The 23,635-nt window shown below is 35.7% G+C and overlaps 4 protein-coding genes across 4 annotated transcripts; 1 reads left to right on the top strand and 3 right to left on the bottom strand.

Moving 5' to 3' along the window:
- Positions 116 to 3,039, top strand: LOC18601057 (cation/H(+) antiporter 15). The gene is made up of 3 exons (XM_007031864.2): positions 116 to 563; positions 693 to 1,691; positions 1,778 to 3,039. The coding sequence occupies exons 1-3, from the start codon at positions 324 to 326 to the stop codon at positions 2,900 to 2,902; spliced, it is 2,364 nt and encodes a 787-aa protein (XP_007031926.2). The 5' UTR covers positions 116 to 323; the 3' UTR covers positions 2,903 to 3,039.
- LOC18601056 (pentatricopeptide repeat-containing protein At5g14080) lies at positions 3,138 to 5,581 on the bottom strand. Its single transcript, XM_007031863.2, has 2 exons — positions 3,790 to 5,581; positions 3,138 to 3,534 (listed from the first exon to the last, which is right to left on the bottom strand). The coding sequence occupies exons 1-2, from the start codon at positions 5,441 to 5,443 to the stop codon at positions 3,236 to 3,238; spliced, it is 1,953 nt and encodes a 650-aa protein (XP_007031925.2). The 5' UTR covers positions 5,444 to 5,581; the 3' UTR covers positions 3,138 to 3,235.
- Positions 5,647 to 9,220, bottom strand: LOC18601055 (ACT domain-containing protein ACR6). Its single transcript, XM_018119617.1, has 7 exons — positions 8,954 to 9,220; positions 8,371 to 8,416; positions 7,878 to 7,992; positions 7,702 to 7,769; positions 6,836 to 7,441; positions 6,423 to 6,527; positions 5,647 to 6,295 (listed from the first exon to the last, which is right to left on the bottom strand). The coding sequence occupies exons 1-7, from the start codon at positions 8,998 to 9,000 to the stop codon at positions 5,951 to 5,953; spliced, it is 1,332 nt and encodes a 443-aa protein (XP_017975106.1). The 5' UTR covers positions 9,001 to 9,220; the 3' UTR covers positions 5,647 to 5,950.
- Positions 18,562 to 20,533, bottom strand: LOC18601054 (transcription factor TCP20). The gene is made up of 2 exons (XM_007031861.2): positions 18,913 to 20,533; positions 18,562 to 18,809 (listed from the first exon to the last, which is right to left on the bottom strand). Exon 1 carries the CDS (start codon positions 20,072 to 20,074, stop codon positions 19,130 to 19,132), a length of 945 nt encoding a protein of 314 aa, XP_007031923.2. The 5' UTR covers positions 20,075 to 20,533; the 3' UTR covers positions 18,562 to 18,809; positions 18,913 to 19,129.

Genomic DNA, 23,635 nt, shown 5'->3' with positions numbered 1-23,635 from the left:
ACATAAAAAGTATTGTTTAAAAATTATGTATATATGTATATATTAAATAATGTAATGAAATATTTTAAAATAATAAAATCAAAGTGGAAAAAAGGTTGTAAAGAAAAAAAAAAAAGAAGTATAAGAATGGATGGTTAGAATGTGGTTTTCCCATGCGAACAACTGTCAACCTGAAACCTTGACCCCATATGTCGCTCTTGATCCTAACAACCTCTGTCTCTGCCTCTCCCTGCATGGTTTCCTTCTCAATTACCATCCAACATTGAAAGCACTGCGGTCTGTGAAGGCCTGCCGTGATCTCTCCTCCAACCGTGGGTTCAACAATGGAACCTGATGACATTGTTATCCTGAAAAGCATGCCAAATTTCACCTCACCAAATTTCACTCATGTTTGCTCCACCTTCTCCACGGTACAATCTATCGGTATATTTTACTTTAACAATCCTCTCAATTTCATGCTCCCTGTTTTGTTGATCCAAATGTCCCTTGCCTCTGCTGCCATTCTCGTTACCTTTCATCTCCTCAGGCCTCTTGGTCAGCCCATCATGGTCGCTCAAATCCTTGTAAGCTCTCTCTCCTCATTTCCTCTTTCACAACCCAAGAAAGCAAATGAACACAAATTGACAAGAATTCTCAATATCCTTTTTTTTTTTTGTTTTTTAACTTTGATTCATTTGTTTGTGGTTCATCAGGCTGGTATAATAGTAGGGCCATCATTTCTGTGCCGGATTCCAGGGCTTTTGGATTCCTTATTTCCCATGAGAAGTTTTGTAGTGATGGATGTAGTATCTGCTATAGGTTTCATGTTTTACTTCTTCCTGATTGGTGTACAGATAGATGTATGGATACTTAAGAGAATAAACAGACAGAACTTTGCTATCGGGTTTTTCACCGTGGCAGTGCCAATGATATTAACCATAGGCAGCTCCGTTATCTGGGCGCATTTTGTTGATGCTGACGGGAATGAGATGGATGCACTTGTCCCGATAGCACAAGCAGAATCGGTGCTCTCTTTTCCGGCGATAGCATACTATCTTTCTGAGCTTAGGGTTATAAACTCAGACTTTGGCAAGGTGGCATTGTGCTCTTCCATAGTTAGTTGGCTTTGCAGTTTTTGCGTGATTACGTTCAATGTTCTATTTCGTCAATCAGGGAAGGACATGTTCCTCGTCTTTAAAACAATTAGTTGCGCTTTGGGCTTTGCAGCTCTCATCTTCTTCTTTCTTGGCCCTTTACTTCTATGGCAGATGAAGCGGAATACGGCGGGACAACCTTTGAAACAGAGTAACTTGATTGTGCTGTTTTTAGCTGTGGTTATGGCAGGGTTTTGGGGTCATTATTTTGGTTTACACATTTACTTTGGTCCCTTTTTGTTCGGATTAATGATACCGTCGGGGCCGCCGCTTGGGTCAGCGCTAGTAGAGAAGCTTGATCTCGTAACCTATTGGATATGGTTGCCGCTGTATTTTGTGAAATTTGGCCTGGCGATAGACATCTTTGCAATCAGTCTCAAAACTTACTCCACAGTGTTTTTCATTGCCCTGTTGGGTGCATGTGGAAAGTTCTTGGGAGCCTCTCTGTCTGCACTCAGCTGCCAGATGCCACTTAGGGATGCTGTCTCGCTTGGCTTTGTGATGAACTTCCAAGGCATTCTCGAGATAGGGATGTTCAAGTTAATGAAGAATGCAAAGGTATGTTTCCAAAGACTTTTCAAAGGTACATGTTTCCATAGTTGCATTTCATCTTAATGCTGTCAGGTGGATGCTGCTGATTGCAGATAATAGATGCCGAGTCCTTCACGGCCATGTGCACGGCATCATTGTTTATAATGGGAGTTATTACACCAATGGTGCGACACTACTGTGATCCTTCAGAAAAATACAGGGTTTACCATGGTAGAACTGTGATGCACTCAAGACCCAACTCTGAACTGAAATTACTAGTCTGTATTCATGACCAAGAAAATGTTCCATCTGCCATTAACCTCCTGGGGGCCTTGAATCCCAGCAAGCAAAGTCCTATTGCTGTTCACTTGCTTCACCTGATTGAGCTTACCGGAAGTGCAACCCCCCTTCTCATTCCCCATAAGATAACCAAAAGTTTCTCTTCTAGGTCAAGTGGCTCAGGACCTGTTATCAATGCCTTCAAACACTTCCAGGAAATCCAAGGAGGTACCGTCTCAGTTATCCCCTTCACTTCAATATCTCTTCCTCAAACGATGCATGATGATGTGTGTGCAATTGCACTTGACAAAGGGACTTCGCTTGTTATAATTCCCTTCTACAAGAGATTTCATGTCAATGGTGCTTCACAATCGTCTAAACAGGCCATCAAGATCGCCACCCAGAATGTCCTCACTAAGGCACCTTGCTCAGTTTCAATACTTGTTGATCGTGGCCCCCCCAAAACCCAGAGAGCTCTCTGGACATCCTGGTCTTCCTACAAAGTTGCTGTCATCTTCTTGGGTGGAGCTGATGATCGGGAGGCATTAGCTTTGGGAGCTAGGATGGCTGGCCAACCAAATATCAATTTGTCACTGATACGAATCCTTTATGATGGAAACTTTCCCAAAAATTACATGGAGGAGAGTAGACTTGACAATGAAATTATTAACGAGTTTAAAACCGATATCTCAGGGAAGTATTCCGCCATGTACAGAGAAGAAGTAGTGATGGAGGGGGCAGGGACTGCTGCTGTCCTTCGCACTCTAGAGAATCAGTACGAACTTGTAGTGGTAGGCAGGCGTAATGATGGTCTACCACCTCTTTTGTCAGGGTTAACAGAATGGATTGAAAACAAGGAGTTGGGTGTAATCGGTGATCTGTTGGCTTCTTCAGATTTCTTGGGCAACACCTCAATCTTGGTGGTTCAACAACACATCGATAGTAGTCACGGTGATTGAAATCAAATAGAAAGTATTTTGAACCCAAGTTTCCATAGATGAAGAAGCTGAGAGAGGCTGTTTCACAGAGAACCCTGCAAGGTCTTCAAGAAGTGAGAATTGCACCTGTGAGACTCCCTAGCTTTAGTTTCAACTTCTTCTGATGGTTATTACCATATGAGATTCAGACCATTCTTTTCTTGTTACTATTTTTGTGATAATTATTTGCGGGATGAAGCACATCGTGGTTGCAGTCTAGACAAAAAAGATTTCCTGTATTGCTTGAATCAACTGTACAATTTGATTCTGGTTTTTGAAGAAAACAATACTAGAAGTTTGATAAACAAAAGCTTTCTAACATCCCGTATCCTTCCAGGAATACATGTTGGAATCTAGTAGACATTTTTCCTGTATTGCTTGAAGCAACTGCTCAATCGAATCAGGTCTCGAAGTAGAAGAAAGAGATGCTGCAAGTTTTGTGAATATAGTTTGCAACATTGAAGGTGAGGTTTCTTGAATCCATTGTATGTGTTGAATTGCAAACTGAATCTCTTTGGCATCAGCTAAACATTTCAGCATAACAACATGGGAATCTGAATGTATTATATCAGAACTGAGACCACAGAGCAACTTAGAAGCAACAAGAAACTGACCTGAAATAAGCATACCAGATTTGTAATAGACAATCTATTAAACCATCTAACTTTTAGTTGAAACATTACATTGGAAAATGAGCCAAAATATGATACAAATATCGACAAAATCCACACAGAATCGAGTTCTGAAATGAATATTTCAAAGCAATATCAAGAAAGGGCAAATATTAATATAAACCCGTGTTACGTGTTCTAAGTTTCGAATGAATATGAGTGAGCTGTATGATAACTAGTAAGGCAAGGAACATATACCTTTTCTGCAGAGATGTATAACAAATGTGCGCAATATGCTTTGTGCAAGCATCATATCCTGTTCAACAGATTTATTGAAGATTTCAAAAGCAGATTCAAATTTTGATTCTTGACAAAGCCCTTCAAGAAGGTTTGTGTAAGTTGTCCCATCAGGTGCTACCCCTTTCTCTGCCATATGCTGAAAGAGGCACAGAGCCTCTTCAACTTCCCCTATCTGTGAGAGCTTTCCAATGAGGATATTGTAAGTGTTCAAGTTTCCTGCGCACCCACTTGCAAACATCTCATCCCATAATCTTTTGGCAGGACGCACTAAGTCTTCTCTACAACATGCTTCCATTAGGGAATTGTAAAAGAAGACATTTGGGCCTAACCCCTTCTTCTTCATCTCCTGAAGTACCTCATAAGCCTCTCTTACTTTCCCAGCCGTGCACAAGAATGAAACCATCACATTGTAACTCTCCATATCCAAGAAATAATCATGAAAAGACAAAACCTGATAAACCTCCAACAATTCATCAACCTTGCCATGCTTGCATAGATTCCTACTCAAATTACTCAAAGTTATCAAAGTCGGTAATTTTCCTTTCCCAACCATAAAATTCAAAAACATAATTGCTGAGCCAGGATCAATACTCGAAACCGATCCTATCAACGCATCCAAAACATCATCTTCAACAGGAAAATTCCCGCTCACAATCACTTCACCTAAATCCCTCGCTTCACATATCCGTCTCTCCGAAATCAGCCCTAAGATAAACTCTCGATAATCATTACTCCTTGGAGCCACCCCTAGCTTTCTCTTCTTCTTCAAAACCAACTCCCTCTCAACCACACTGCTACTCTTTCTGAACGCTTCAGCTACAATCCTGTAAGCTATAAAATCAGGTTTGCAACCTCTACTTCTCAACTCATCCAATACCCACAAAGCCTCCGATTCTCTTGATGAAAAACAAAGTCCATGAACTACCAAAACCGCGATAATTGATCCATTAACCTCCCAAGAACTCCCCTTTTTTGCTTCATCCAACAAACTTAAAACTTTATTCAATTCACCATTCTTACAAAAGCTCCAAATAAATAATCCAAACCCAATTGTATTAAAAACAACACCTTTTTGAAACATTTCATCAAACACTTTCTGGGAATGAGCAAAGTACCCATCAGAAACTAAAGCAGCCAAAAGCGAGTTACATAACTCAGCTCCAAGTTCTGCACTCGGCGAGTTAACTTCATTAAAAACCCAAACCGCGTTCTGGGTTTTCTTTCCTTTGATCAAAGAACTAATAATAAAGCGATAAACCGAGGAATCTAGAGATAGTTTCTGGGCCTTGACTTGCTTCAAAAGGGTTTCAACGGCATTGAATTGGCGGGAAAACGAGAGAGATTTGAGAATTGATTGATATGAGATTGAATCGTGGCAATATCCAGGTTGCTGAGAAGCCCAGTTGAAGAAGCCGAGGGCTAGGCAGTGGTGAGTGGAGAGGAACGAGTCGATGACTCGGGCGACCAATGACGGACTGAGTGAGTCACGACAACCGAGTCGGTGAAGAGTCTGCTCGAGAGATGCAGTCCATGTCCGAGTTGGGATTGCATGGTTGGATGCGGAGATCAATGCTCGGCCTATTCTATTTGCTAAGTCAGTCACCCGTCTCATGACTGAGTCACGAACTAGTTACGAAACAAACTAGAGAAGAAAGATGATACTCGGCCTATCTCTCTATCGAATCCCAAAGCAGCGTACCGTTCCACAAATTGTAAACTTCTAAAGAAAGAAAAGAAAGGAATGCTTCATATACATAATAATTTTATATTCACAACATATTTATTTCTTTCTTTTTTCTTCTTCATTGAGGCTACTTTCTATACAAACTTCTAGCTTTGTACAATCCATGTAAAGTTTGCAAAATATTACACTGTACAGAGATTACTTACAAGAGATACAATGAAAGATATACAAATAACAGCAGTAACTTTTACAGTGTAGTGACTGGCTAAGTCTTTTTCTGTTTTCCTTTGCAGTATCAGGACATTAGAACTAAGCAAGGGAGAAAGTGATTTACAGAGTTTTCTTTTTCTTGCTCCCCATGTATATCGTTTGAGTTGATATCTGATATTCCTGTACAAATATCTGCTTCAAAGGGGGACTATACAGGGAGAGAAATCAAGAGTATGATCTGACTAACTTGAAATTCTGAAAAGTTCGTGCTTTAAATAGGTTTCCGAAGAAATAACCCATTGTTGTCTCCTGATGAGGTGGTTTAGGTGTGAGGTTTGAGTTATGTTTCACCTGTAGCGCGCTCTGTCCGATCTGTCGACGAATAGAATCGATGATCTTGGGATCAACCGGGTTTCCTGTCACATCTGTGACATAGAAGGTGTCCTTGGCCTTGCCACCTTTTGTTGAAATTAATGCTCTCTTGATACACAAGCTGTTTTCCCGGAATATCCGAGTGATGTCAGACAGGAGTCCAAGTCGGTCTTCAGTGCACAATTCTAGCATCAGCCCCTATACCACAAAATGTTGCAAAGTATTATATCACGAGTGTAAGCATGGTTACCATAATCAAGTTTCTTATTTTTTGTTTTTTCATGTGCGCGTGTAGGGGGTTGAGTGAGAGGGGTGGTTTCTGTACCTCAGATGCCCTCCTCTCAATGGCTGCTTCAAGACATTGTATAACACGAACACGCTCAGCTTCCGAGCTAATGGGGAGCCCATCCACATGTCGAATATAAAATTCCTACAACAAACAGAATTTTTCTGTTTAATGGGAAAGAGAAAAAGAGTCAATGTCATTAACTCAGTTGAGTCAGCAAATCTAAGCATATTAACTTGTGCTCAACTGAGTAGAATTCCAACACAAAATGGATTACATCATCAGCATCAACCTACACTAGTGGTTTCACTAGCATCGACTTGTCAAATTCTTAAAGTTGATCAATATTATATCACTGGCTAATAGGACTGCTATTTCATAAAAGTTGTTCTGGTTTTGTCAAAATGGGTTCACTAGCCATTTCATCAGCTACTTTACTAAAACTATCTCACCTGATAAGCTTCCATCCTTCCTGTGTTGACCATTCCATGAAAAACAACATATTGCATATCTGTAAGAGTGCAGACTATATCAAACAATAGCTTTGGCCGATCTTTTGACCTCATGGTAATAACGGTGTAATCTTTCTCAATATTCAACAGACTAACTTGTGGTCTTGAGCTCCCATCCTCTACTGCCCTTACTCCTGCCCTCTCAACCCTTTCATAGTCCCTATCTGCGAACATGATTTGATGCAACCTTCTCTCCCTATGCATAACACCTGGAGCTGAAAGCATTGTTTTTGCTGTTTTCAATTCATCACTTCCTTTGAGAACATTATAAAGTAATTCCTTTATTGTTGAGAGACGTTTTGGATCATTAATTGCACAGCCTGTTGAATCATCTGTCACATGAACTACAGCTGCAGCCCTAGCATTATGGGTCCATATCTCAGCATTTACAACATTGCAATGGAGGTCTGCAAGAACTGCACATACTTCAGATAATAGACCAGGCCTATCAGTGCCAGCAAGTTCAATTGATGTATGCTCTTCTGAAGGCATTACCCCTACAGAGCCTCTTCGTGAAGGTACAAAGCCAGCACTAGTTTCAATTCTCTGCAAAATTAATGAGTAAGATGAAAATAGTCAAATAAAAACTTTGTCAAACATTTAAGGCTCATGAAGAAACAAACAATAAATGACAGAAGAAAGGGCACTAGTTGAATTCATTGAACAATGAGGAAGAATTTTCCTTTCACAAACCATGAAATATGCAAGGTCAAGAGTTTTAGTCTATTATATTGCAATTCAACAAAAACTAAAGAAAATTAAAATCTGTGGGGAGGTTAAAAGAGCAGTATGAGTTAGTTTCTTACCCTTTGAATATAGTCGATAACTTCCTTATCTCCGATTTTGTTGCCATCATTGTCAACAACATTAAAGACTGAAATATGGCAGCATATTCAAAGAAATTAAGATAGGTAAATGGTTAGCTTTGGATGTAATATACAATTTGAGCAGTTTATTTTTTTTTATAAAAAAAAAAACCTACCATCCATAAACCATCCTCCATCAGATGATATGTATGCTTTTGTTATTACAAGATTCATATCAGTAAGCACTTGGACAACTTCCAGGAGAATTCCATGTCTGTTGACACTGTCAACCTGAGCAGGAAATTCAAATTTAAATCATAATATATCTTAAACAAATAAACACATGAAAGACATGAAAGCACCCATTCAACCAACTGAAAGGACCTCATTAATAATGACCGTTATAACACATTCCTATTGACTTGAACAATCCCCACCCTTGCCCATCCACGCTGCCCCCCCCCCCCCCCTTCCTGTTTTTTTTTCTTCTTTCCAGTTCATATGCTAGCTCAAACACCTTCTCAGAGGTGCAAATTCCAAATATAACATCCTAAATGCATATGATTAACTTGAGGAAAACAGAGAATTCAAGGAACTAATTAGCGACATATGATGATATAACCTAATTACAGTGAAGCCAGAGCCTAAGCAGCAAGCCATAAACCTTACCTGGATAACAGTGGCATCCTCACTAGAATTATTGTCAATCACAACTCTGCAACAACGAAACCATACATGTTAAATTACTCTACTTTTTCCCAATCCCAAAAAAATTCAATACTAATAAAATAATAAAAGTAAAATTAAGAGCCATCAAGAAAACTTGTCAAATATGCTTCACTTTTGCAAGGAAAGTCCAAATGGCTCACTTGATTTTGAATTTAAAACGGAAAACTAGAACTTTAATTTGCCATGAAAACTAAGGAAAAAGAAAAAAAAGAAATAGCTAATTTAAGAAGTAGAAAAGAAAACTTTGCTTCAATAAGTTAAATTATTCCAGAAATTTTGATCAGTTCTTCTCATCAGCCAAAAAGAGAAGAAACAGTAAAAAAAATCAGAAAATTAAACAAACAAAAGAAACAAAACCATCGACAGTAACAATAAAAAGGATTACTTGCAAAAAATGCAAACATTATTCTGTGAAAAACTTGAACCAAAAACAAAAACTTTTACAGACCCTTCAAGAAATTCAAACAAAAATTTCACTATTCCCATAAAAAACCCAGAAAACAAATTCCTTCTAAAACATTACCTGGGTTGGTTCACCCTCCTGATAAGCTTAGCATATTCATCATCCATTTCTCCAAACAAAAAACCCAACTTTCTACAAACTAAAAACCACCCAAACAGAAAAAAAAACAAAACAAAATTTTCCAAGGAATAATCGATTAGCTCACAAACCCCAGAACTCAGAATTTCCCAACGGGGGGACCTTTTTTATTCTTCTAGGATACTGTACAAAATTGAAAGAATGGCTCTTCCAATATTCAAGGAAAACACGAAAGAAATTAAAAAAAAAAAGGGTACTATAAAAAGTAAAGTAGGGCCTTGGCCGTTTAACACTGAAGTGACACGACACAATTAATCGAAAGTTGAAAACACCAAAACGTAATATTTTGGTGACGTGGAGAGAAATGGTTGGTTGGAAGAGCGGTTATTTGGTGCCCGTGGTCAGGCCCCGTGCGTGCTGACGGGGTGTTGTACTTTGACCCGCTTTTTTTTTTTGGATTTACTTTTGTGCTTTTGTTTTTTTAACTGTGGTGATTATTACGGCGCCCGGGCATTTATGGCAGCACGTGAGGGGACTATAGGGAAAATGACGTGGCAAATGTGCACGTGTCAATACAGCTTGGTCGGAGATTTCGCCGGTGTTTTTGGCGGCAATCCTATCCCAGGTCGTTTTAATGACTAACCGTCTTCTATTTTTCCTGTATTTTCCCCAAATTGCCCCTTTCATTCATTTAGAATTACCAACGATTTTTTTTTCTTGGTTGAAGGAAAGGTTTCTATTACTGTTGAAGTTAGTTAGAATATCATTTATAGTTTTTTTATTTTTACAAAAATTAATTTTAATTTATTTTATATTAAATTTTAAAAAAAATTATAGTGTATATGTTTAATGAAAAAATAAAAAATTATTAAAATTGAATTTATAATAATAAAAAAATTGATAGTATTATGCCACAAATTTCATATTAATAAGATATGATGTAGGTTTTTGGTATATAAATATGAGTCTTGTATCACCTATCAAACATATTATTTGGATTGAGAACATTAACTCGTGATTTATAAATTAATTCAAATTCTATTTCAGAATTTAAAGCTACATGAGGTTAGATTTAAGCTCCAGATCGATTTGAACTAGTATAAGAGTTTTTCTCCTCTATGGGTAAGGAGTCAGTGCAATAATGACTTCTTCTCTACGGGTAAAGAGCTAATGAAATAATAATGTTGTAAAATTAAGTGGAGTAAAATGTAACAGATCTCAAATCAATAAGAAGACTAGTGTAAGAGTCTCTTAACCAATGCAATAAGGGCGTTGCATAATTAAATGGAATAAAATGTCACGGATTTTACATCAGTAAAAAAATTAGTGTAAAAGTCTCTCTCTTCTATGAGTAAAGAGCTAGTGTATAAGGATGTTACGTAATTAAGTGGGGTAAAATGTCACGGATCCCACATCAATAAGAAATGAGATGGATCTTGGGTATATAATCCTCTCCTCTACTGATAAAAAGCTAATATATAAAAACGTTACACAATTGAGTGAGATAGAATTTCACCGATCCTACATCAGTGAGAGGTGAAGTGGGTCTTGGGTATATAAACATAGATCTTTTACCATCTATCAAACATATCTTTTGAGTTGAGAATAAACATAGATCTTTTACCATCTATCAAACATATCTTTTGAGTTGAGAATAACATAGATCTTTCACCATCTATCAAACATATCTTTTGAGTTGAGAACAACATAAATCTTTCACCATCTATCAAACATATCTTTTAAGTTGAGAACGTGGATTCGTAATTTATAAGTTTATTTAAGTTTTATTTTATTTATAAGTTTATTTAAGTTTTATTTTATTTATAAGTTTATTTAAGCTCTATTTTTAGAATTTAAACCCGGACGAGGTTAGGCTTAAATTTTAATATTCATTTTAAGATATTTTGAAAAAAATTTTTGAGTTGAAAATGTGGATTTATGATTTATAAGCTTACTTAATTTCTATTTTTAGAGTTTAAGGCTGCGCGAGATTAGGTTTAAATTTTAATTTTCATTTTGAGATATCTTGATAAAAAAAGATAGATAAAAAAACAACAAGATTGGAGTAATATTTTTGAGAAAAAAATATTATCTAATATAACAATAAAAAAATACACTTAAAACACCATAAAACAAAATTGTTTAAAGGTACTTTTAAAATTTTTTTAATTATTTGAGAAAAGCGATAAATTGGAGACAGTATAATAGTTGGGTATTTTCAATTTTGGAAAGATTTTTTTTCCCAAAATTAGTAATAACCCATTTTTTTTCCATAGCAAAAATCTTTATTTTTCTAATTAGTCCATCAATTAGATTATACAACATCAAAAGAAAAAAAAAAGGCTAAAACTTTAAGTTAAGAGATCATATTTTTTTTCATAAATTTGATATTTGGTTTAAAGAGATTTATGAACAATAAAAAAGAAATCGATTAATTTCATCGTATAACATGCACATCCCAAATTCTCGATTTTTTCCATTTAATGGAAAATTAAAATATTTTTATTTGTAGATATAAAAAAAAATCCATATATTTGTAATTTAAATTTATTTAAAAATTACAAATAAATTGGAAATGACTTGACAATAACATAAGTGGGCCAGAGTGTAGACACTGCAACTAGAAAATTCAATCCACAGTGTTTTATGTATCTTATCGGAATACAAAGAATTGCAAGAGTGATGAACAAGCAGCAAACGTGGAGTTCCCTGCGCTACAACATATTTGCACTGAAGATGGAGACTTGCTCTCATCTTCATTTGCTTGTCTCTACGGTTGCTACAAACCTCAAACATCAATTTCTACTTGATGCCACCACAATCAAGTCACCTTTTCTTAATTGCTTACCTTAATAATTTTACCAGGTTTGTTGAATTTTATAAAATAAATATCTAATCGAAGATCAATCCTTAATAAATGAAGAGATTCTTATTATATTTTTATTTTTAAAATATTTTTAATTTAATTAATGCCAAAGTTTTTTTGTCATTACTTCAATCTTCTCTTATTATTAATTAATTAATTTTGGGTTGGACTTTGGTTTTAAAAAAAATTCAACAATTAATCGCTTTTGTTTTTGAACTCTTATTTTTCTTCATTTAGAAAAAAAAAAAAGAATTCAAACCCTAATTTTTTAAGCAAAGGATTTATGAAATTCAAATGGTTACAAATAAAAAAACTTCTTCTTCTTCTTCTTATTATTATTATTATAAAGAACACCTTAACAAATATTTTAGTGTTTAATTTAATGCAAGTTGAAGGTGGGGAACCAATTTTTAAAATTATTTTCGGTGTACCATCCATTGAATTTGTGAGAGTTTCTATTTAAAGCTTTAGAAAAATGTCTACAGCCCCCAATTGCCTAACCCTAAAGGGAAACCTCAATATCTTTTCATTTATTTGCATCTTCTAATTGGCTTTTTGTTTTTGTTTTAAATGTTTCCATAAGGTATGTGAAGTAATTGGGGTGACAGAGTGTGTTTTGACAAGTCATCTTAACTAAGATATTTTATGGGATGATGTCACACAATAATAATGAGGATAGGTCCAACCAACAAATATTAATATTTTAGTCATTCCAAGCAGCCAAGAGGCAATATTTTGACATCAATTTGCATAGATTTATTTGCCAAGTGGACATCTAGTTTGGAGTTAGGTAAGAAAAATTTCCATACATGTCAATGCATTCCCACATATAGAGCAAAAATCCTCCCTAGCAAAATATATAATAGCCCAAGAATCAATGTCCCCTTGTTATTAATATAAGTACCCAAATTAATTAAGAGTTAAACCCATGTTTCACAAGATTATAAAACTCTAAACCCCCATTAAAATTTAAAATTCAAGGTCGATTAGTAGGTGTTTATGAAGTAATCGGGTGTTAATAGACATTAGTCAGAGATAATTAAAATATTATTTTTTAAAAAAAAGGGTATCATCCAGCTGTCTTGTGCCCCTTAGCAAATGTAGTATATTTGATTTTGTAGGCAGTTGGGGCATTTGGTGGGAATAAAGTGGGGCTTTTTGGGACACTGGGAACCAGGAAGGCAGATGGAAGAATGGATTGAGAAGAAGGAAGAGAGAAGAGCCGTCCAAGGGGACCCCACGGAGGAGAAGAGAAGAGAAGATAGATATGTGCAAATAGTTTACGTTACAAAGCAAAATGGAACAAATTGTGGGTCCCCATGCCTTGATGTTGGAAGAATGTAGAAGTCCACGTTGACAGGGGGAGCTCTGAATTTTATAGCAAATCTGATGCTGACACCGCACTTTTTGTTCCTTGATATTTTTAACAAGTAAAATTTTCCTACAAAAATCTTTTGTAAGTTTATTATCTTGTGTAAAATTGAGGTAAAATTCTCGTTTCTTTAATTTTTAATCATAATTTACTTGAGTTTATTAATTTTTGAAATAAAAAATCTTTTCAAAAATGTAAATATAGTTAATAAAATATAAAAAATTAAAATATCTTTTTTATTAATTTTAAAAATTATTAAATTAATAAAAATTATATAATAATAATTTTTAAAATTAAAAAAAAATAAAATTAATTTTTTAATATTATCACATCATCAAATTAATAAAAATACTAATAATTTACTAATAGATAAACTTATGTATTTAAGAAAAAAATTTTTGAAACGAAATGTCCATTTCAAAACTTAATAGATTCATGTAAAATTTTAATTAAAACTTAAAAATTGAAGTATTTTATCTTAATACTTTTTATTACGGGTTTAGAAAACTTTTTATATTAACCACATCACATGTTTCTATTCATTTTTACTATTTATTTATTAAAATATTTTAATTGATAATATACAATTAAACAAACCCGTGATGTAAAATTACAAAAAAAAAAAGGGTGACAAGATTTTTATTAAAAGGTTTTATCTTAACGACAACTTTCTCGGATGACGAACTTGTCCTGGTGGGGAGGAATTAACACACTTGTCTTGGTGGGGAGGAATTATCATTGTCCATTAATCAAAATGTCGAATTGCACGAAAAGATTTTGTTGATGATTTATCGGACGTAGAATCCGAAAATTGTTTTATGGAGACTGCGTTTGTGGGAATTCTAACACGCAAAGCACCATGGGTTTTTACGCAATGATTGGAGGAAATAAAGGTTTCACCTACAGTCTCCTGCTGTCTTTTTTAACTCTCCAAGTTCGAAGAAGTTGTGGTTACAGTTCCATAGGTATGGCAGCAGCAGAAGAAAACAACTTAGCTCTAGCTGCAGCCATGGAATATCTGAGTCGATTTTGATCATGATGTTATACCTTGGACGAGTATTTTTCCTGTTCCAAGTCCAACCTTGTCAAACTAGGCATGCACCAACGCTAGAACATTGAACAAATCAACTGGTATATGTATTGGATTTGAGAGCAGCATGTAGACGATGAGGTCCGGGACAAAATTGAAAGATGAACATGTAATATATAGGATTGATTAACTGAAGGTTTGCTACTCTATCCGAGCATAAATTTATCGAATCAATGAGCTGATGCCCACCAGCTGTAGAAAGTTGGAGCCTAACCAATGCATTTTCTGTGATAACTTCATCTATGGTGGGCCCCTTAATTTGAATAGTCCAACGTTTGATTGTATGATCATGTCCTTGATTCCTTGTGTGAGTGGTAGACAGAGATGTTCATGGATGGAGTGAAGTTTAGCTTTTTAATATTAACAAAAATTTAACTATCGTGAAATTTAATATCAATTGATTTTGTTTTTCATGTGACATGCAATTTGATAAGTCAACGAGATTCAAAAAATCTAATGCATTAGGCATGTAATGTGATTATATCAGTTACCACGTGACAAAAAAAATTGATTGATATTAGGTCCAATGATAATTAAATTTTTAATATAATTAAGGACATCTTTAATTCAATGAATGACTATTGCACAATACATTTTTATAAAGTTTTTTTTTAATTGAAGAACAAGAATGCACTTTTTTTCAAAGTTGAAGCGAACTTATCTTCTCATTTTCGAATGTGTGGTTTTGGGTTTGAGCTTCTTCAACCATAATGCAAGAGCCCTTTCTGATGCGGACAATGGGCTGGAATGGATGTTGTTCCACTTCCACACCCAAGCTTGGGCTTGTACGCATGGTTCCCTTTAAATGATCTGGATTTTCTTTACCCATTTCTTGGTCTAACGCTATTCTGATTGCCCCCAACGCCCATTGCACAAGTGTTGGCAATGACTAAAGAAACCATAAACTAAGAGAGAAACAAAGAGCAATGGCAAAGGCTAAAGCTTCATTGTGAGGCATAGTTTTGACACTATCATTTTTAACTCTTTACTCTGTCAAAAGCTTTATGGATAAGCAATTGTCTGTGTTTGGTTTCAATTTTTCTTACATGATATTTTATATTTTTTTCTCAATAAAAATCAAACAATATTGTATGAAAACTGTTGAATTATAAGAGCTGCAGGTGAAATTATTATTTTTTATCTTTTTTTTTTTGGCCCTCTTCCACCATACCACCGTAGATAAGTACTTCCATTTCCATAGGCAGTGGAAAGAGAGCATTTATTTTGGGCTCTTGTACTTGATGATATCCCTGAACTTTTTTGGGGCTGTGATGTCTTCACTCCCCACAAGTATTTAAGTAAGATTGCAATGCCCATTTTAATGAACATTTCCACAATGCTGAATGGCAATAAATGGAGGGTAAAGCATTGACTGCTCTGTCTGCAGCTCTATGCTTCAATAAACAGAGACACTTCCCCTTCTGTGAATGGCAATAAATGGAGGCAAGCACTCATCTTTCACGTTATGTTTATGTACTCCTTTCAATTTTAATTGAATGCCCAAATCTTCCTCGTTTTTCTTCCTCCTTTCTATCCAAATGAAAATACAAAGGGAAAATGACTGGGAATAAAAAACAATATCTTCTTAGAAATGAACTAAGCAATTCTTTTTAAAATACAAAGCAAGTGGCTGTCGTGTCATATCCTCAATGGACCCTTAACTTCAGCAGGTGGATGTCATACATCCAAGGTGCTCAGCTAAAACATAACACCATGAATGGTTTTGAGCAAGCTTTGTCAATTTAACCATATGCAACCACAGTAGAGTGCAAATGTTAACAGGGTCCCAGGTAAGAGTCAGGGAGAACAAAATCTGAACGAATTTGCAACCAAGAATGTAGTTCTAGGCCATGTCCGTGCTGTGAAACAGCAAAAATTTAAGCCTGAGCATGGCAAACAGGTGTCTAATGTGATAATAAACCTCTTTCAAACCCCTTTGGGCAATGTGATATTGGCAGCAGAGTGCAGACCTTTTGTTGTCAGAACGAAGAGCACCCAAATTTGTGTGCAGTTTGAACGGAAGCAAAAAAATCTACTCAAATTTGTTAGATTACTTCTTTCACACCTTAGCATCATGAAAACATCATGTAATTTTGTTGTTGCTGATTTTTGTAAACTGAAATTGACACCTTAAAGCAACATCAAGTGAAACAACTAAAGCAGGATGGGATGCTCAATGGCTTAAGGGGGTGGGAGCTGAGAAGATTGAGATTTCATAACAGGATGAGAACCAAAGTAAGGTGACTCCAGGAAAAACCAATCTGGGTTTTTCCTCAAGCCATGCTATTTTAAGTCAAATTTCATTCTTAGGCAGGCTAATTGCACCTAGACTTTTGGACTTTAGGAGACTGAAACGATGAAGGTGGGAAAAAAAAAAAATACTACAACCAAATGTTAGATTAAGATTCCAATGCACCACGAGAAAATATGTGTCACAATTGTCAACCTGAAAGGCTGCCACTTGGAGTAAGTAACAATAAATGGACTGAGGAAAATACAACAGAAAGATACTCTAATGAAAACCAGCAAATGAGGACAAAACTTCAGTGCCTATCACAGAAAATGGTGGACAAAATTAACCGGACCTGTCAATTTCAGTACACACAAAACCTCCAAGGTCCAAAAATGTAAACAACTCCAGTAATTTTTTTACCTCATGGATATAGTCATTGATTTCTTTAAGTAACATGCTAGGAAAATGCCATTCTTGCACTGTCTCCTTATGCTTTCTGTATTAAATTCTTAATCTTACAGTATTTATTTGGTAAAAGTTCCATTCAAGTAAAAATTCATCTAATTTGTCAACTTTGCATTTGTGCTCTAGTCCATGAATTGTCACAAAAAGGAAAAAGAAAGTCTTGGTATTAGAAAATTTACAGCATATCTTCATGCCAGAAAACTAAAAATAGGAAGAATATTAAAACAGCCATAGAGTTCACATGAGGATGCTGAACCACAAATCAACTATTACCTTCCAACAGAGAGAAGTCATCTTCAACCTACTTCAATTAGGATAGATACAGCTAACTCAAGAAAGATCTTATATCCATTGGGAAGGCAACAAGAAAAGAGAAGCCATAGTGCTATACTAATTAAACACTAGTTTATGAAGAAACAAAATTAAAAAAAGATAAAAAAAACTGAACATAAATGAATGCAAGGATTTTATCAACACAAGAAGACCTCAGACATGAATGCTCCAAATTTCCCAGTCCTAAATGTGTAGAATCAACTTCCACCGAATAATCCAAGTCAACGTGACATATGAAAGACATTCGCATGATCATTTCTAAGCATACCTCAGTGCAGGTACATTAGATACTGTGCACTTGAACGCCGACTTCTTCTATTTAATTCAATATCATTCCACAATATTCTCATTTATAGTTGATTAAAAATTCAATGGCAAAGAGAAAGCTCACAGGCTTCGTAAAAAGTGGTTCTTTAACAGCTTTGAGTCAAGGATTGCCATACCACTAGATTGCTTCTTTAAAACATGGTACCCTGGAGCAACAGTTAACAGGGCAGCTTGGAAAAGTTACTTGGGCCATTTGGTGCCATAAATTGATGAGAACCAACTTGGAAGTTGGATACTGTAGCTTAACAGATTCTTGTTTGCCTCAAGGTTAGAAACTGCAGTTCAAAGAAGGCAAAAGCACGGCTATTTGGCTATCACTGACACTTCTATGTTGGGGCCAAGCCCTTCATCAAGGATTAAGAATAGTTTCAGGGTTAGAAAAAGTAAATTATGACAGTTTGGATAGTAAAGACTGCCTGAAACTGAATCATTTTAAGAGGGCACTGATCTTTGCCAATTATAAATCCTTGTATAAACATAAAATGATTTCTAAATAATATGAAGTATGATGGCCGAAAGAAATTTGAATTTTCCAAGAGTATTTTGCACAAATTTGAGACAACCTCACGTACATAATCTTGCTCAACAGCAAACAGAGAAGAGATAAACAGTTAATAACACATCCAATGTCATAGACATACTAATTGGAGTCCCCTTATATGTGAAGCAGTGAGTGGATACAAATTCCATGAATAACATTAATCCATTGAGATGAAAATTTGGGAATAATATGGAGAGAAAAATATATGGGGTTTAACAAAAGGATTATGATGGAAATAAGCTGAAAGAGTTTTCCAAGCAAGGTGAGATCAGCACAAAGGAAGAACTTTTGAAGTGATGACAAGAGAACTAGGTTCCTATATGTTAGCAGACATGCTATAGCAGGAAACATGGCAGCCAGAAGTTATCAATAATTGGCCCTGTATGTGCACAAATATATTCTTTTAGAGAAATAAGAATTCTTACTTGATCTAACAAGAAACTGGACATGTATGACTGTAAAATTCTATGTTTAATTTCACAAACAAACCGATTGCCACTCCATCCAGACCTAGAGAAGAAGAAAACAATTAAATTTGCCTTACATCATAATCAACACACCTCTGAATCAAACAAGAAGTTCCCAAGCTACTAGGCTGTGCAAAGCTCCACCTGCAATCCACATCAAAATTAATAAGACACAAAACAATTAATACTTCTCTGAAGACTTTGGAGGATGCGAGTTCAACAGAAGGCAGGAATCAACAAAAAGCACCTTTGTAATGGAGACTCGGGTGATGCAGTGCAGAAAGAAGAAGGGGGCACAATAAAATCCATCCAGTCCCTATAGAATTCTGAGAGGCAAAGTATCCATTTTTCTCACTTTTTTTTTTGTTTTCCCAATTATACAATACCGAAACCATAACAAGAAAAAAGCCATCCTCTCCCATGAATGCTACTTTTTTTTAGTCTTGCTGCCAAAGTTTATAATTTTACTGGCCTGATCCTTGGGAATCATCCTTAGCAGGGGGTTGTTGCTGGTGCTGCTGCTGGTGCTGCTGCTGTTGCTGGTGCACCCTAGCCTGCCCCATCTGCTGATAAATCTGGCTCAAAGCTTGAGGATTTAGAAGCCCAATATGACCATCTTGAGACAAGCCAAGTTCCAAACCAGGGAGCTGCTGGCTAGCCCCACCCAAGATTGAGGTGAAACTCATCTGACCCATGTTAGTAGCTGGCAAGTCAAAACCAGGAAACCCAATCTTTTGCAGATAATTAGAACTTTCACTGCCTAAATTTGTTGTAGATGGACCAGATGATGACTGAAACCCATAACCACTGACTGGGGGCCATAACCCTGTTGCCACATGATGGGGTCTCCCCAAATTGCCACCAACCATTGCCCAACTGGTCCTACTGCTCCCTGACCCTATACTGGACCCCCCTAAATCTTCCATCTTTTGGTGCAACCCGGCCGATAGAGAGGCTCCTTGCTGTGAAACTGAGCCTCCAGCTGCTGCCAAAGCTGACGCTGGTATTGTTCCACTTCCTGTGGCGGCTATTATTGATGGTTCAGCTTGTTGTAACAGCCACTGTATTGTTTCCCCATCAGATTTGTGACCCAATTCCCTGGTCAACTGAAAGATTCTAGCTGCACATAAAGCAGGCATCCTTATCCTTCTACCTCTTCCTTCAACTTTGGTATGCCTGTCTTTGTTAGAACTTCTTTTTGGGGCCAGCTGTTGTTTCTTCCCTTCTTCTTTATCTGCAATAACAATCTGGAAATCCTTGATTTCAGCTGGTTTGTTCTCACCCATGTTTTGAGGCTGTTGCTGCTGTTGTTGGGGTTGTGGATGTTGGTGGTGTTGTTGGGGTTGTGGCGGCAGGCTCAAGAAGTTTGGTACTTCCTGTGGAGGCTGCTTGGAGCCCTTGGGATCCATGAACAGGTAAAAGGGTGCTGGGGTGGGGGCAAAGTAAAAGAAAGGCTAAAAACAAAAAACAAAAAAAAAAAAGGAGTCCTCTTTGATTGAAGAAGGAGACCTGAAAAGTCCTAGACTTGCATGAGTTTTCACTGTTTTTGGCAAGGAATGTGAAGACAAACTATTATTATAATATTGAAATCCCAAAGCACACCCCAAATGTCAAATTTTTACTCTGGGTTTTACAATATGTCATTTCCCCCCCCTCCCCTTCTCCCTCTATATCTCTCTCTCTCTCTCATATGCTTTTGTCTGTCCTCTCTTTCACTGTAGTAGAGGGGTTTTGACTAACATTTCTGATATGATAGCAACTTTAACTGCCAATTTCACCTCCAGATACTAACTCAAAACACATAAAAGCACCATCCCCAATTTGGCCATGTTCCATAGATTGATGGATTCCTCCCTCTCTCTTCATTACATCCTCCTACTATATTATTGCAGCAGCGATATGCTGGTGCCATCTCTTGTAAGGGACTCAATTGTCCACGTGGATGAATGATTTCTTGACAACTGGCCACCTGGGTCTAGATAATGGCGTTGCTTGCTTCTAACCCACTCTTAGGCCCATCCTTCTTTATACATTAATTAAAATTTTTTTGAGGAAATTAATCATGGGATCACCACGCTCAAAAGTGAAAGCCTGGAGACTCTGTTCTTTAGTTTCAGTTACATAATCACGTAATCTGCCAAAAAGAAAAGAAATTTAGATGCAGTTACAATTGAAGGAGTTGATGCTACTTCCATTTGTTCAATTTGGAGATACTCCACCATTTAAGTGGACCCCAAAGTCCTAAACCCCCCAAGTGTTCCTCAGTTCTGACAGTTCATGGGGCCATCTTCAAAAACAAAATCCCTTTATAATATCAGTGTTTAGGCTTGCCTGGCTTGCTTTTGTAATCTTAACATCAAACATGGAGTGATCCCAGATCATATAATACTTCTCTAGAAGTTGACACTTGAAGACAAGCTTGTTCACATCTGTGTTCAAGGACAATGATTTACTCTCTTTTCTTCATTTTCACACATATTTGTCCTTAACTTGGGATTCAGAAAAGAGAGTGAGGAAGAGAGAAAAATAAAGAGAATTATCTAAATTTAAATAGAATTATTTGAGAAATATTCTTAATTTAGTGAAGTTTTTGAAGAGGTCATGTAGAAGAATATTGTTTTCAATAAAGAAATTATGTATGTGTGTGTGTGTGTGTGTGTGTGAGAGAGAGAGAGAGAGAGAGAGAGAGATGAGAACACGGTGCTGCTTAGCTCATTCTATGTTTATGCTACTAGAAATGGTCACAAAAGGTACACTTGTCAAAGTAATTAAACCCCTTTAGATTGAGTGGATGCCAATAACAGCTTGAGAAAAAGACAGGGACTCCCATGAATTTCTCCTATGACAAAGATGTCCAATTTCTCAAAGAAGGGTAACATTTTTCAATTCTTATTTTGAAAGCGATTTCTTATATCTTATCTCCAATTTATTATACAGTTATATAGTGATTCCCGACGCACATAATCACTGTATAATACTCATATATTATCACTTAATCGCAAAATGATACTTCCTAAATATATAAAGATCAAAATTAAAAACAATTCAATTCGATAATATACTCTGACAGAGTATAAAACATAAACCGGATAAAAATACTATATAGTCGTAGCTAAATCAAACAAGGATACCAAATTAATTGCTGATGTTTGCACGAGTTTGATTTGAAGAAATTACTTGCTTTTCCATTGATAAGATATGCGTAATTGAAGGGATACAAATCAATAGTTAGACGTTTGGCCACCGACATTGCCATTAGCATTTTCTTGGCTACTGTACCAACCAACACATACAAAGTTAAGTCAATGGCCGGTCTATATTGGTTTTATGATGGTGAATTTAAAGCCCAATTAATTTTTATTTATTAGAATATTTTTGCGTGTATGTATTGAAGCAGGAAATTCAGGTGTAAGAACATAGAGGATCACTATATCTTATCTTTAATTCTTCTTAAAATCGATAGGTTTAAATACCAAAAACAAAAAATCCTTCAACCATGGTTATTTCTTCAGATGTGTCCATAATCTTTTTCTGTACCGAATTGAGTTCTTAATTTTTGATTTGTGCTTAAACATCATTTTAGCCCTAAATTAATGACTGTCAAACGCAATACCTGTTGGCATTTTTTTTATGTGACCTATGATATTAGTAATTGACATTTTATTGTCACCTGATTACGTTAGTTACTTTGTAACCATATTAACTTGTCAAGTTGTAATTATTTGAATATAAAATGTCAATTGGTATTGGGTTTAATGGTAACTAATTTTCCATTAGAGCTAAAAATTTAAAAACTCATTTGGGTTTATTATTTAAACCTTATAATTATTCATATTACATCATAATGTTCTATATGTGTCTTTTTCACTCAATTTCTGCTTGAGTTGCAAAATAAAAAGAAGATCATCAAATCATTTCATTAATGTTTGGAAATTTTTGAACGTTTCCTGTTAGAAACATGGCTTTTAACTGCTGAAAATAATTGTCTTGATAGTTTTATTTGCTGTGTGATTGCTTCACTTTCATGTTTCTTATAATCAATTTCGTGCACTGCTTGCTCAAAATTTACATCTCTTTCAGCTTTTTCTCATAAGTATTTGTCAAGTTTATTCAAAATCATGCAGTCATCATTCAATTCATCTCCTCAAATCTAGCAACTACATTTCCTTTTTTGGGTCAACAAAATCTAACCACTTTAATTTGCTTCTTACGGGGAAAAAATTAAATTCTTTTCTCTTTATCATCTTTTACGAGTTTTTATATGTTAATAAGAACATGTGACATCGACTTGATAATGATTATACATGTTTTTTTTTATATAATTCGAATTTCATTTTATTTTTCATTGCATGGGGTATGTATATGGATGAAATGCTAGACATAACAAATGGAAATGTGAATTATTGTGGGAGTAATTGGTCCAAAGTCATCACTTTTACTTTGGGAATTCAAAAGTTGGCAGGTTGGCATGATTATTGAGACCCTTTTTTCCTATTGAAACAAGAACAATTCATTCAGAAGAAAGAGATTAAAAACTGATGATGGGATCAACTTGTATCTTTGACAGCATTACTCCATGATAATGACATACATTTTACATGGTATCAATATCACCGAGTAAAGGAAAACTTGCAAATAATGGTCTTTAAAAAAGAATATGCTATGTCTTTTGACTTTTTATTGCATGAATAATCCATGCAATTCTTGGTCACAATAGTGGGGATCCATCCTTGCATACACACATCTCCTTTAGTTTTCTCCTTTTCTTCAATCATTCCCTTAAACTTGATTACTAAGCAACTTTAAGAGGGTTTTGGTATGAATCATAGAAGAAATGAGAGCATGGCTTGATTGGTTTATTTTTTTAATTTATTATTCTTGTTGTTGTTGTTCTTCACTGTCTTTCTCTTTTTAAAAACTTGTAGCTTTGCTTTGATGGGGAGAAGACCAATTCCTTTGTGTTGTGATGA

This window comes from Theobroma cacao, chromosome 4, assembly GCF_000208745.1.
Source record: "Theobroma cacao cultivar B97-61/B2 chromosome 4, Criollo_cocoa_genome_V2, whole genome shotgun sequence".
NCBI lineage: Eukaryota > Viridiplantae > Streptophyta > Magnoliopsida > Malvales > Malvaceae > Theobroma > Theobroma cacao.
The sequence above is the reverse complement of the archived record's forward strand: the minus strand, read 5'-3'. Positions and strand labels throughout refer to the sequence as shown.

Bases quoted from the DNA above. Each gene is read 5' to 3' on its own strand.
- LOC18601054 (XM_007031861.2), bottom strand. From the start codon at position 20,074: ATGGATCCCAAGGGCTCCAAGCAGCCTCCACAGGAAGTACCAAACTTC.
- LOC18601055 (XM_018119617.1), bottom strand. From the start codon at position 9,000: ATGGATGATGAATATGCTAAGCTTATCAGGAGGGTGAACCAACCCAG. The intron at 7,993-8,370 runs GTAAGGTTTATG...TTTCCTGCTCAG, and splicing joins AGGATGCCACTGTTATCCAG to GTTGACAGTGTCAACAGACA. The intron at 7,770-7,877 runs GTAGGTTTTTTT...GCCATATTTCAG, and splicing joins TGGAGGATGGTTTATGGATG to TCTTTAATGTTGTTGACAAT.
- LOC18601056 (XM_007031863.2), bottom strand. From the start codon at position 5,443: ATGAGACGGGTGACTGACTTAGCAAATAGAATAGGCCGAGCATTGATC. The intron at 3,535-3,789 runs GTATATGTTCCT...TGCTTATTTCAG, and splicing joins TATACATCTCTGCAGAAAAG to GTCAGTTTCTTGTTGCTTCT.
- LOC18601057 (XM_007031864.2), top strand. From the start codon at position 324: ATGGAACCTGATGACATTGTTATCCTGAAAAGCATGCCAAATTTCACC. The intron at 564-692 runs GTAAGCTCTCTC...GTGGTTCATCAG, and splicing joins TCATGGTCGCTCAAATCCTT to GCTGGTATAATAGTAGGGCC. The intron at 1,692-1,777 runs GTATGTTTCCAA...TGCTGATTGCAG, and splicing joins AGTTAATGAAGAATGCAAAG to ATAATAGATGCCGAGTCCTT.